Source organism: Frieseomelitta varia, unplaced genomic scaffold, assembly GCF_011392965.1.
Source record: "Frieseomelitta varia isolate USP_RPSP 00005682 unplaced genomic scaffold, Fvar_1.2 scaffold_251, whole genome shotgun sequence".
Lineage (NCBI taxonomy): Eukaryota > Metazoa > Arthropoda > Insecta > Hymenoptera > Apidae > Frieseomelitta > Frieseomelitta varia.
The window spans coordinates 119,134-133,407 of NW_025109981.1; the positions used below are offsets into that span (position 1 = coordinate 119,134).

A 14,274-nucleotide genomic window follows, 5' to 3' on the forward strand; every position below is an offset into this window, starting at 1 on the left:
CACTTTTAACCCCTTTTTCACGCCTCTTCTTTTCCCGTGATCCTAGCTTTCACGTTCTTTCTTTCTTTCTTTTTTTTTTTTTTTTTTTTTTTTTTTTTTTTCTTTTTTGGAAAGGAAAGAACGAGTATCTCCAGGGTGTTTCCGACGCGAAAAGAAGGCAATTAAATTGTAAAGAAATCAGTCAAATTCAAGTATATGCTGCGTGGCAAATTCTCAAAGTCGATTTTCTTTTTTTTTTTTTCTTTTTGAAAAATAGGAATATTTGGATAGGAAAAATGTGGACTCTAGGTATTTTTATTATAACAAATTTGATTTAAAAAAGAAAAAAAATATTGGAGAAATAGAAATAATGAAAATTACATTATATAGGGTTGTACCGTTTAAGTTGTCATTTTATTCGAAAAATACGTGGGACACCCTGTAACTTACGTCCAAAGAAAGAAAGAGAGCGATTCTTTTCTCAAGGCAGAGACTTTTAAAGTTGGTCTTTACCTTCGATTCGTTCGTCTATCTTTCCATGAAACAGGCTGGGCGCGCCCCACCCGCGAGCCGCGAAGTAACCTGGGAAATTAAAACAGGTCGACAGCCGGTCAGCCCGAGTTCTGTTGATTTTACTCGCTACTCTCGAACGCGTCTCCTCCTCCCCGCCGCCTCCTCGTTCGACGAAGTTTAACGAGCGTGTGCGTAATATAACTTTCATCTATATCGGTGCACGACTAGTCGAAAGTAAGCGTTCGAGAAATCTGAATCGGCACACGGGGAGCGACGTCTTGTGAGCAAGTCAAATTATGATCCCCCCGATCGTCGCGTTCTTCTGCTTTCCATTATATTATTGGTCAAGAATTGAAAGACTTCTTGGGTTTATGTTAGCTAAAATGGTATTTCGATACGAAATTGCTTTTAATGTACTGAATATTTAATAATTATATATAATAATGTTATTTAATATATATGTATATAAAAAGTTATTTAATAAATAATAATAATAATAATAATATGTATAATATATATATAATAAGTTATTTATCTATAATAATAAGTTATATATATATATATATATTAAAAGTTATTTAATATATATATATATATGTAATATTTAATTTTTCGAAAATATCATGTTACAATAAAAAAATCAAGTTTTTGTGTCACACAGGTCTGTAAGGAAATCGAATCGAACTCACTTGGTTAGTTGCTCTGGCAGCGTTGCTCAAGTCTCTCTGCAGGGAGGGTAATTGCTGCTTCAGATGTGGCAAGACAAACCCTTTCAGAGAATAGTTGGTCGCTTCCTGGAGGGCCGAGTGGAACTCCTCCGCAGTCATGGTGCCGCTCTGCGAGAAGAAAAATTCGCCTTTACCTCTTTGGATAATTGCCAGAACTAAGGAAACGAGGTTCGCTAGGGTGATTTCACGTTCGTCACGTGCCGCGATCGTTTCGGCCAGGCACACGGGGTTGTAGTAGCAGGTGTCACGTTTCTGAAACGCGCGAGATCATATACGTATGTATTTCGAATATTCCCGGTGCGGTTTGAAACGATCTCCCCCTGAGTCTTAAAGCGATTTTTATTTGTTCTTTTCTGATATTCCGAAAGGGGAAGACTGACAGAGAGAATTAAGGAGAATGGTTTAATACATCCTTGATAGGATACGTGGCGCGTGCACATTTGTTGCCGTCTCTTGTTTTGTTACTGATAATGAATTTATAATGTAATTATAAATAATTATAATATATATATATATATTTATAAAATGTTAGTTTTTATATAGTGACTTTATAATGTAATTATAAATAATTATATATATGTAATTATAAATAAATATAAATATATATATATATATATATTTATAAAATGTTAGTTTTTGCATATAGTGACTCATTGTTTGGTTATGTATATATGTAATAAATAATATAATATGAAGCAAATAATATAATCTGTAGTATGTGGGAAGTAGAGCAGGGGATGATTCCTTATGAAAAGATAAGTGAACGCCCTGTATATTAATATGATATTATAATATATATCAATATTATATATATATCATATATATAAAATATATTAATATTAATATCATGTATTATACATGTATATTAATATTAATATTAATATTTATAACATTGATATACATATCAATATATATTATAGATATTGTAATATATTATTCATATTATAAACAGATGTTAATTATATATTGCAAAAGGAAAAGTATAAAAAACATTATAATACAACAAAATACAGTAATAAAAATTTACAACACGTTATAATATAATGCAATATATTGCAATGTGTTGTAATGCAACGTACATAATATTACCGTTCTTAAGCAGATTCATATTTTTAAAAATGTGCTTGCAGGATGCCTGAACGTTCGCGAGCTGTCAGTGGACTGTACGAATTTCTGAATGAACACTTGGAACGAGTTGAAGATTGAGCACAGTGTTTACTGCTTAGTGGGAGTATAACACTGCGTTTGCTTGCTGAATGCGGGTATTACAATGAGCTTTGTGGTGAGTGCAACACTCTCAGGAGTTTGATACAAAATGCGAGTATGATAAAGCGAATGATTGGCTGCTTGATAATGGATGAAACAGTACTGAATCTTCTGTGTTTCATTACGAGTTTGATTAGGGAGTTAACCAATTATTTTGAAAGCTTTAAACAAAAACGATGATGAGCAAGCGAGCCAAAATATCTCTAACGTCCTAAAGACAATAGTATCGGACTCTAAATTATAATTTAGATGAATTTTAACATACATTACTAGATTTTGATTGTACGATTGAAATACACGTTTCTAATCTAGCATCAGCTAGATTTAAAATGAACACGAAGCTGAAAAAAATGGAGAAATTTGCACAGTCGACCGCAACTATTGGAATCGTAACTAAAATTATTCAATCACTATCGCCAGATGTTGAACAGAGATTGGAATTTCTTGAAGGTGTAAAGAAGTGTACAGGTAGCACACGGATATTTCACCATTCACCATAGAAATAGAGGCTCCCTTTTTCCCAAAAACTTCCGTGCACGGTACGTTTTTTTTCCTTTATCTCGTAAAGATATCGAATATCCTGTCCACAAAAAGAAAAGAAGAAAAATATGTTCAAGAACGAAACGTGGCGAGAAGAAAACAGCGAGCAGTGTGCTCGGATTTACCAGAAGCGCCAACACCAAGGTGAGCACGGTGTCGCCGGTGTCAGGAGAGATGCCCGTGGCGAATTTGACGACGGTGCCGAGCACGCTCTTCAGCTCGCCGTGTCCAGCGAACACACCGGCGATGCATCTGCCGCCGTTGCTGGCGTTGGCGTTGGCGGCGGTGCCGTTGCCGTTGGACGGTGCGGATCCATCGTTTTGCTCTTCCGTTCTGCAGTTGGCCACGGATCCGTTAGCGCTGCTGCCGGTGCTGCCGGCGGTGTCGGTGCTTCCGGAACCAGCCGCGTCCTCCGATTCCGGTTTGAGGTAGTGCGAGGGCAAGGGGCTGCCGCTGTCGGAGGATGCCGAGCAAACTCCCGAGCTCGTCCCTTTGTACTCTGCTCGGGGCGTGTTGACCTGTTTCGTTTGCCCGCCGATCTTCTGCTGCTGCTGCTGCTGATGATGATGATGATGATGGTGGTGGTGGTGGTGATGATGGTGAGAGGAGGGCGAGTGAACATCTTCCGACTGGACATCTTCGCGCGAAGCCTTGTCTCTGGCCGCCGAGGTGACTGAAAGCAAAATATCGACGATGGAAACGCGACGTCGGGGATCGCGGAAGGAGAACGTCAAAGGGAAAAAGTACGATTTGTTTCGGTAGGTAAAGTCGAGGGAGAGCGTTTAGCGCGGCAAAGGGAGGGGGCAGGGGGTACGGGGTGGCCGCAAACGTCCTTTGTGCTCGGTACATCCGGGGAGCCACGTCAACCACGGACCACGTGAAACGGGCAGGCGAATCGGCCACTCGTTTACAAACGCGTTGATAGGCGCGCGCGCATACACACACACACACACATAGGCGTACACAGAGTGGCACCGGTGTACGAGGCACAGATGCGCGTCAACCGTGTGCTCTGTGCGTGGGTGCAGCGGATAACATGCAATTACGGGCCGTGTCATCCACCTTGCCTTGTTCCCATTCCGTGTTCCGCGCGTTATCTCCGCGGAATGCCTTCGGCTTTCGCTGGTGTGCGTGGCAAAACGCCGCCGTCGAATACGTACCACACCACAGTGACGAAAAGTTATACAACGAGGAGGAACCACTCGTCGCGTTGTCTCCTCGTCGTCTCGTTGTCTCGCGTGTCTGCAACACCGCGGACAGCGGAATGACAATCGTAACGTACCGAGAACGCTTCACCGAGTGAACCGATTATCGCTTTTCCTTTCTTTTCTGTTTTTCTTTTCTTTTTCTTTCTTTCTTTTTTTTTTTTTTTTTTGTTTGTTTGTTTCCTTCGCTGTTGCTCGACGTCGTCGACATCGTCGGCTTACACGCGCTGCTTCCGCGTCGAGTTGCGTAAATTGCTAAGCGCTTGCTAAACGCGGCGTGGGGTCAAACGGAAGAAGGTGCGCTGCCGCGGTGCCGTGTCACTGCCACCTGACGTCGGCAGCGCCAACAGCTAATTACCTGTATCCAAACTCGCGGTGAACTACCTCGGGAACGCGCCTTACGGCCGTTCGCGCGACCGCATCGATCGCAAATCCGGCTCGTATAATAACAACGTTCGCCCCGCCCAAGCGATACCCCTGATCCGTAACTCGTCCATTTCGTTTTTCGAAATCGTGGGTAAGAGAATGGTCGAAGGCGAGGAGAGGCATACACGAGAAACGAGAAACGTGACGTAAAAATTCACGAGCGACGATTGCTGACTGCCGTTCGGAAGACTGGTTGGGAAACGAAGCGATTACCGAAGAGAGGAATCGTATTCGAGTATCTAGAAACGTGCATCCGTGGCGGCGGCCTCGGCAGCACCTGGAGCACACGGGAGTTCGGAGCAGCGTTCGGAGGCGGATTCGTTGTCTTCGTAGACGACCGTTCCACGAGCACCCAAGAGAGATCGATAAAGCGCACGTGCTCCACTCGGCTGAGAGTCCCCTGGGTGGAAGTAAGTACGCTGGGACTCAGCTGTCGCCTCCTAATTGCCGGGACAATGCAACAGATGGCTTTGATCGCAATCCCTTCCTAGCCGCACCCCATGCTCCCCTATTCGTCTCTCCTCCCTTCGCCCTCTCTCTCTTTTTCCACCTTCTTCCCTCAGGGTTTCCCTCCCAACTTTCCTCCGTCTTCTTTCCTGCCGTGTCTCGTAGCAGGTAAGAAAGCGAGCCCCCTACCCTTCTCCAGGCCTTTGGAGTGAATGATGGATTCACGAATGCTCAACGACGTTCACGATCGATTGGAGAAGCTACGCACATCACCGGAAGAGGAGAAACGGAATCCGCGAACGCATAAATCGGGGCAACGTGCGACGATCGTCGTCAGCTGAAAAGAAAGAAGATAGATGCGTCCCCCTCTCGCCCGTAGGTTTTCGTAGATATGTACATACTGCACGCTGTAAGCATATCCAGAGGCGGAGGAAGGCACGAGTTAAAGCGAACGAGCGCGCGAGTACTTCGGCGAGCGGTGGTACGAGCGACTATCGCAAAATACCTCGAACGGCAACGTCGGGGATGCCGACGGTGTACCGGATATGATATCAGCCTCGAGCAGAATCCCGCTGGAAGCGTTGGACGTGCCTTATCGCGTCTGGTCCAGGCAGTCAGCCGGTGCACCAACCGACCTAACCAACACACCGAGGCCAACCAACCAACCACCCGGCTTGACTGACTGTTCGCAAGAGTTTCCCCGTCGAGCGCGCTTCTACGATCGCTCTCGCGCGCGCACACACATACATCCCCATCGGCTCTCGTGCACGTGTTCTCTCTCTCTCTCTCTCTCTCTCTCTTTCTCTTTTTTTCTCGTGCTTCTGCTTCTCGAGCGTGCTTTATGTACAAGTACACGCGCGACGCGCGGTCGCGCTTACACCGGACGACCTGCACCGGAGGCACCCTCGAAGGAAATCTCGCGCGCCTGTCCCCGATTACCTCCCCTTAAACCAGCCGTCGCGTTAACCTATAACTTCTCGTTTCCGCGGAACTCTTCGCGACTGTCGGCACGAAATAATAAATTCGCTTTACTAATTAATTTGCTTTACAACTGCACGGTTTTACTAGAGCTGTCGAGGTGATCGAAACGATCGATTAGCTGCTCGCGGCGGATTCACCGTTTTCACGTTTTGTTTTTATCGAACGCAAGGTGTTTTTTTATATTATTATTATTATTATTATTATTATTATTATTTAATTTTCGTTGTTTAATATAAACGGTAAAGATATATATAAAAAAAATTCTTTTAATCAACCGCTTCTGCGCTGGCAAACTGGTTTGCGGACCATAACGAGTGACCGAACACCGTACACAATTATTCGTCGCTTTCCTTTTGAACACGTCGGTACGTTATGATATTGCTGGATAGAAATTATTCAGAAGCAATAAACTTGTCATTTATATATATATATATATATTCTGCCCGGGTCATGTTTAAATATACTTAAAACTGAGAAAATGTTGCAAAATGTTTGGGACAAAGAAAAGTTCTCGGCGTGCGCGGCACGTCACACCAGCGCAAGAAGTTAATATAAATAATAATAACAATAAAATGGCAATAATAATAATAATAATAAAATGTTATATATATTATTTAGAATATTTATAATTTAGAAGGTAGCTGGCGCAAGAGGTTAATGGAAATCGCGCGAGGATTAGCGTCGTTTCCTGAAAGGAAAGCCGGAAGAAACGAATTTCGCCTCGAAGTTTTCTTTCGAAGATCGGAACAATAGCGTCCGAGCAACCTGGAAGAAACGATTCGTCTTCCGCGGAGGGAGTCCGAAAAATCGATCGATCGCGCGGACGCGTAGACGAAAGGATGGAATCCCCAGGATGGTTGCGGACGAGCGGACCATGAGAGGGACGGGGCTTTGACGAGAGAAGCGACGCGGCCCTTTTTTTTTTTTTCCCCCAGCCCCACTTCCAAAGTAGCTGCGGGCTCCACAGCTCCCGTCTGCTAGATAACCTGTTCAACCCGAACGTACGATTTGGACGAGAGCACGGCCGCGGACTAGATATACGGGTACCCCTATGCAATATTCCGAACTAAACGTTCGACGCGCCCACAGCCCAACCTAAACGAACGTTCTCGCGCGGCAACGCTCGAAATACGCGCGGATATATTTTTCCCCCCTTTTTCTCCCGCTTTTTTCTTTCTCTTTTCTGGTTTCTTGTATTTTTTTTTTTTTCTTCTTTTTTCGTTTTCTTTTCTTTTTCGCTCGCGGACTATTTGGGCGACTACACGTCTCGCGTCAGACGTCGTTTCTACTTGTTGGGCATCGTGTGTTATATTTGTATATTTTGAACGATGATACGCGACGTCTAAAAATGCACAGGATGGTCAAACTTTGAAAACTGTATTGTAACTGTTTTCTGACTTTCTTCTTGATGAAAGAATCGACGCGCGCGACACGTTGAAAATAACGAGAAGATTTCCTGGAGAAATACTCTCGAGTGCGACTGTTCTGGCGACAGTTTTTACGTGGAACGGCTAGCTTTAACGATCAGTTACGAAGCGCAGGGGGGTCGCCCCGAACGAGGAGATAAAGAAAAGACCCACCCTTGATCTTCGTCTTGAGGTCGAGATCGACGGGGAACGGGTCGGCGTTGACGAGGACGGAGGACGCCGGCGCCGATAGGTGACAAACTAGGCTGGAAGGTTGATGCAGAGTAGCGGTGGCTGCCGGTGACAATGCGTTCGGTACGGTGGTTATCGTCGGTGGAGTGGCAGCGACGCTCAAGGCCCCGCCGTTGGTACTGTTGACGATACTGGTGACGATGGTGCTCGAGCTAGGCGCCGTTACCACGCTCGCAACCGTTCCCGCTGAAGTTGACGTTGTCGACTTGCTCGTTGTCGGCGTGCCAGTAACCGTGGTCGTGCTCGTCGTCGTGGTCGTTGTCGCGGTTGTTGTCTTTGTACTCGTCGTCGTCGTTGTCGTCGTGGTCGTGGCCGCCGCCGCCGCCGTCGTCGTCGTCGTCGTTGTCGTCGTCGTTGTTGTCGCTGCGGTCGTCGACGACGACGATTCCGACGATTGCTGGTAGCCGAAGTACTCCTTGGCCTCCTCCTTCACCTTCACCTTGTGCAGGAAGGTACCGGTGGCCGCCGTTTCACCCTCCACCTTCATGCTCCCGTGCCAGCCCGGACTTCTTGCCTGTTCAACATGCGACCTATTGATTCGCTACCTTTGCCTTCGTCCATCGCGCGTACGCGTTCATTCTTGGTGGGGAAAAAAAAAAGAAGAAAAAAAATGGCAGGGAATATTACGAAAATTACTTAGACTAATATTAATATATAGCGATGCGTGTATGTTTGAGAAGGGGGTGATTCGACGATTATTCGCAATGCGGCGATGTTGTTTACTTGCCTTGGCTCTTTTTGGTCTATGTCGTTTCTGATGTCGAATCGTGGCAACGGATTCGTATTATTTGCATGCACTGACACTCGACCATACATATATTTAAGTTCGTGATAACGAAATTACTTCACGAGAACAAAAATCAACGTAATTACGCTGTTGTAAGATCGACTTCTTCAGACATCTTGCAAACTAATGATAGAGTAAAACCATGATCACAGATACATTTGGACTTTGGGTTAGAGATTCGAGGTGACAGGCCACGTTTGTGGAGTAGGGAAAAGATAAAGGATTGGCGATAGGAAATTAAAAAGTAAAAAGAAGGTGTGAGAGGTGAAAATGGGGAACAAAGGGTTGAGACAACAGGCGGGAAAGACCAATACATTTGATATTTGTATCAAGAAACGACATTTCATTTCACTTCTTTTCATTTTTGTGGTCTGAAGGAGCATTCAAGAGCTGAAAAATCTATAGAGAAATTACAGCACAGTATGAAGATAATATTCTTCTTTAAGCTAGCGTGTACAAGATTGAAAAGAATTAAAAGAAGTGACGCATGCTTTAACAAATGGTTTGAAAAAGCTTGCACAAAAATGGATCAGATGCAACAGTACTATGTTGAAGAATAATTTACTTGCTAATTTGGGCAAATGCGTCTTACGTTGCAACAATACAGAGCAAGACAATCTTAGACAATGGATGTAGACGAAACATAGAAAGACAACACAGAAAGAAGAATTACACGAAGCGAAACATATGTACATATATATATATATATGGAAAAGCAATTAGAAAATGTATACAAACAGCACGGTAGAACATCAAATAACTAATTAAATGCTTAAATTGTGAAATGTGTCGCGAAAATGTGTCACAGGTTAATTTGATCGGCAATTAAAGTCTCTGCTGTTGTTTTAAGAAATTTTATAATTATTAGCTCGTGCAATGAACACGTTTGCCTCCGGGCGTTTCATTTTTTTTGAGGAATGTATTGAAAGTATTACAGGAAATACGGTGGACGAGATCCAGGTTGAAACAGAATAGCGTACAGTATGGATAAATAGTTACTTATAATTGTAAATAGATATATGTATAATATGTATAATTGTAAACTATAAGTATTTCAAATGTAACACGAAATTGAAAATGTGTTGTATATATTTAAAATGTTGAAAAGTATCACTCGTTACTAGAGAAAATGGTGGACTTATGGATTGATGAACGATTTAAGACTGTTGAAATATTTACTGTACTATTGATATTAGAATGTTTATCATTTCAACACAAAAAAGATAGTTCTCACAAGTAACAATTGTACAGGGTGTCTTGGTATTAGTGATTCTACGTGAAAAGAAAGAATAAAATTTCTTCACTAAAACGTTTGCTTCCGAGAAAATCGAGTTTGAAAATTTGTCAAGTGTACTTGAATTTAGCTTCCTTTTCTAACAATAATTAACAGATTATTCTACTTACGAAAATGCAGAATACTATTTTTCGTTTTCAAGAAAATTTAGGCAGCAACGCCTTAAACAAATATTAAAATAAGAATTATACTCCACCAGTAACCATGATACGTGATACGTGATAATAATTCTCGAAAACAAAGACTTCAATGAAAAAAAATTTTGTTCTTCCCTTTCGACTCGTTTTCTCTCACATAGAATCTACCCCCAATACTGACACACCTTGTATTCAATATAAATATATATTATATTATATATATACAATATATATTATAATATTATATTTATTTTATAATATATATATATACAACATATATTATAATATTATATTTGTTTTATACAATATAAATATATATATATATATTATATTATAATATTTATTTTATACAATATAAATATATATATATTATATTATATTATAATATATATTTTTTTATAATTGTATATTTAATGAATTATATAGCTCAAAGAACGCATGCAACTTGTCGACAAAAAATCGTCGAGAGCTCAAGTGAGCTCTCGTATCATTCGTAAAGAATAACCTTCGTCGTTATTATGCAATCGAACGCGTTGCGAATGATCGTCGAACATCACCCTCGTGTATTCAGTGTCTACGGTATCGTGTCTCCGTGCGAAATCGGTGCAACGATAAGGCTGGAACGTGTGTCGGGGAAATCGGTAGAACGAACCGGCAGAGGAGAGGCACATACAGGCAGCGGCGATCGCACGCCCGGCTCTACGATTCGTATTTGATCGATTCTGTTCCGCGATTGCGTCGCGACGCGCCGCGATTCCGAGGGGAGGGAGGCTCTCGCATATTTCGCGTACGTGCTCAGCGACTAGCAGCCGGCCACGCATACCGATGACCGATTTTAATGGAAGCGAGCAGGCGAGCAGTTTTACAAACCAGCCGGCGATCTATCGCGGATTCGCCGATCCGACGACTCGCTCTGAATATCCAAATAATTGAACGTTTCCCTGATCGCCGGGCCGAATAAATAACGCCCGGTTTGGGGGTGGCGCGATTAAATACGATGCGCTCACGGGCAAGCCCATTTGGGAATTATAGGTTTTCGTCTCGGACGAAACGCGTGAACGTCCAGCCTGCAATTCTTACGAGACACAGAGAGAGAGAGAGAGAGAGAGAGAGAGAGAGAGAGAGAGAGAATATCGGAATAATGGAACGAAATGCGTGGAACAGGTTCCGAGATAGCGCGTAATCTATGTTATTAATCTTCGGAGCAGTGACGTTATTTTTTTTTTTTTTTTCGTGTATAAACGGTAACACGGTGACATAGTAACCGTGGTAACGTCAATTAATTAATTCTTTCTCTACACTGATGACGAGATATCTCGCTCCACAACCATGTCTATCGTCTATCGTGCAATAACGAACGTTGGGATTGTAGAAGCGCTACAGCGAAAGGGTTAATTGGTTTTAGTATTTATTTATTCCACGGAATGGAAAACCTTTTTTTGCAGTACGATAATTAAAAAAAATATAATACAATATAATACAATACTGTTCTAGAATCGACGCGAAGTGCAAGCACTTTCGCTCAAGAAATTATGTACACAGTTTCAATCAGACGACTGTCAAATCGTCCTGCAATCGGCAGGAATGCCGCGAATTCTTTGCCCTACGCGCGTCGTAAAAAAGACGATAACGAGTCGGCCCCCTGATCGCGATCGTTGGCCGAATAAATTAACGGAATTGTTAATCGCCTGGGGCAAATTGCTTTCACGGCGTAAAATTCTATTGGAATTAACAGGGCGATGGTGACGATCGAACTTCGAGCTTTAACGCTCGAGCAAAGTTTTTGAACGTTGCAGGAAAGTAATTATCCGAATTAATTCGAAACGCTGACCGGAGGGAGGGGGGGGGGGGAGAGATGCGAATCGCGCCTAGTGGTAAAATTTCGACTCAATACGAGTCCATCGACAAAATTTTCGACACGACGACCCGCTGTCCGCGAAGTGAATGAACGTTGTTCACATCATGCGAAAAAAATTCATATCCATCGTGCTTTCTTCAGCACGTTGAAATTTGTACAGAGTCGAATAAAAAATTGGCATTTCGTTGTCCTGTTTCGAATCAGTATGTTTCATTTAAGTAAACGTCTGTTACTGCAGAATTTTTATAAAAGGAAATGTTAGGGAATTTTTTTAACTAGTTAGAAGCTCTAAGAGATTATTATTTTATTTGTTGAGAAAGGTCTCGCAAGATAGATAAATGAAGTCAAACTACTAGGTACTAGTCTTATTTAACTTAGTATAACATCATATCATCGAAAGTATCAATTTGAACTGTACTATAATGCAATAACTGGCCAACTAACCAACAATGATGATCAAAACGCAGATATTACACTACTTTGTAGATATCGTGTTCATATTCAGTAATGCTCTTAGTTTCGTAATTGTTCATTCCAAAGAGAAACACAGATATGCTTTATTGTACTGTGAATTATCTACAGAAATATTACAAATAAATAATATATTTAGAATACGAATTTAATTGTAATAGCCATTTAATATTGCTAACAGTACTATTCATTGATTTGTGATAATACTTTTTAAATGTTGATAAACAAATTATCTGTTCCTGTTATAGACAAACTTATGAGTTTATGTAATATATCTATATATTATATTATATTTATATATTATATTGACACTATTAACAATAAAATTATATGTAAAAAGATATATAAATTATTGTTATGAAATAATAAATCAAATATATTGTATATAAAATTATAAGTTATACGTAAGTTTATGTAAACTTATGTCACTCGAATGTATAATTTTTGTACTGCATAAGAAAGTCCAAACTGAAACTTTTATATTTCTTAAGTGTCCTCGTTGGAACTTGTGGGTGAATATTTTTTTAAAAAAAGTGGAATCTATTTGAAAAAGACAGAATCTATTAAAAACTTGCATAACTTTTTCAATTCCTAAAGAGCTACTGTATGAATACAAAAGATCTCTAAGAATCTGTCAAAGAACACCTTATCGGTGTTCATTTACAAGTCACAGTTTGAGTGTTCATTCACTGTACGGTGTGCTGTCATGTTAAATCAAAAGAGCGTATCGGCAACTTTCGTTTAAACTAAGTTATTACATAATTCCAAGTGGCACGGCGTTTATCTATATGGATAAATTATATGTATGTTATGAAAAAAATATTAACTGCATAACAAGCCAAAGGTACATAAGTGTTTATATACTGAGTGTTTATGGCACAGATACGCGAGTCACACGATGAGCTTCCCCCTCTTTCGATTCTCCCACTAAACTTTAAACTAATCACTGTTACTTTAATTTCTCAACATTGTCAACCTATGGGAAAGTACCATTTTTTTTCAAAACCTACTTTTATATACATGTATTCATTTTTGTGATTGTAACTCTTTATAATTTACGACTGGACCCGAATCGCAAAATTAATTATTATCGTATATTCGTGTATCATGTTTCATTTAAAAAAAAAGTCAACACAAATTATTTTTCATTCCGAGTACAGCGCGTCGAGAGGAGAAAAGGGTTAAAAAAGAGGTTGGTTCGCGAGCCGCCGAAAGTCTTTTGTCAAACCATCGCCTGCTTGATTAGTTAACGCGGCAGCGTTTGAATTAACAGATCAGCCCTTATCTCGTTCGAGGCGATATCGGTTCGTCGATTGGTTGCTGAAACGATGTTGGCGCGCGCGCCAAAACCTACGAAACGCGAAACGCGCGTCTTGCTCGAAACTGCGTCACCGTGCAACAGAGCTCGACCTGTCTGCCTGCCTGCCTTTATCGCGACAGATGGCTCCGATAATTTTAATCACCGTCACGGCCCTCTCTCTCTCTCTCTCTCTCTCTCTCTCTCTCTCTCTTCTTCTGTTGTTACAGATGTCTGCAATTTACACGACTCGGTTGTCGCAAGTGTTTCCACGTGCATACACACTGCTCACAAAAATTAAGAGATATTTCAAAATGTATATGAAGCATTTGATTTTTCTTTTTTTCTTTATTAACCTCTTGCGCTGGCACGCACGTTAAAAATTTTTTGTCGCAAACTGCAATATTTTTCCTGTGTAAAGTATATTTAATATATATTTTAAAGTATATTTAATATATGTTTATATATTAAACGTAACATATATTAATATAAATTAAACGTAACATACAGTAACATATATTAAATATTTACAAAACATATATACTAGACATATATTACAAAATGTACAAACATACAAAACATAAATACCAAACATATATTATAAAATATATATACTAAACATATATTACAAAACATATATACTAAACATATATTAAATATTTTACAAAACATATATTAATATTTTTT

General features: G+C 40.9%; 1 protein-coding gene across 4 annotated transcripts in view; it reads right to left on the reverse strand.

Moving 5' to 3' along the window:
• The window catches only part of LOC122528485 (protein CBFA2T2-like), a 31,829-nt gene that overhangs the window by 11,462 nt on the left and 6,093 nt on the right, over positions 1-14,274 (reverse strand). For 3 of the 4 annotated variants that reach the window (XM_043653674.1, XM_043653673.1, XM_043653675.1), the window contains exons 2-4: positions 7,666-8,257; positions 3,152-3,699; positions 1,182-1,328 (exon numbers count right to left, since the gene is read on the reverse strand). In XM_043653674.1, the coding sequence (XP_043509609.1) occupies positions 1,182-1,328; positions 3,152-3,699; positions 7,666-8,230 (1,260 nt within the window). In that variant the 5' untranslated portion in view covers positions 8,231-8,257. The remainder of the gene's footprint in view (positions 1-1,181; positions 1,329-3,151; positions 3,700-7,665; positions 8,258-14,274) is intronic. The other variant, XM_043653676.1, reaches the window with a different exon arrangement.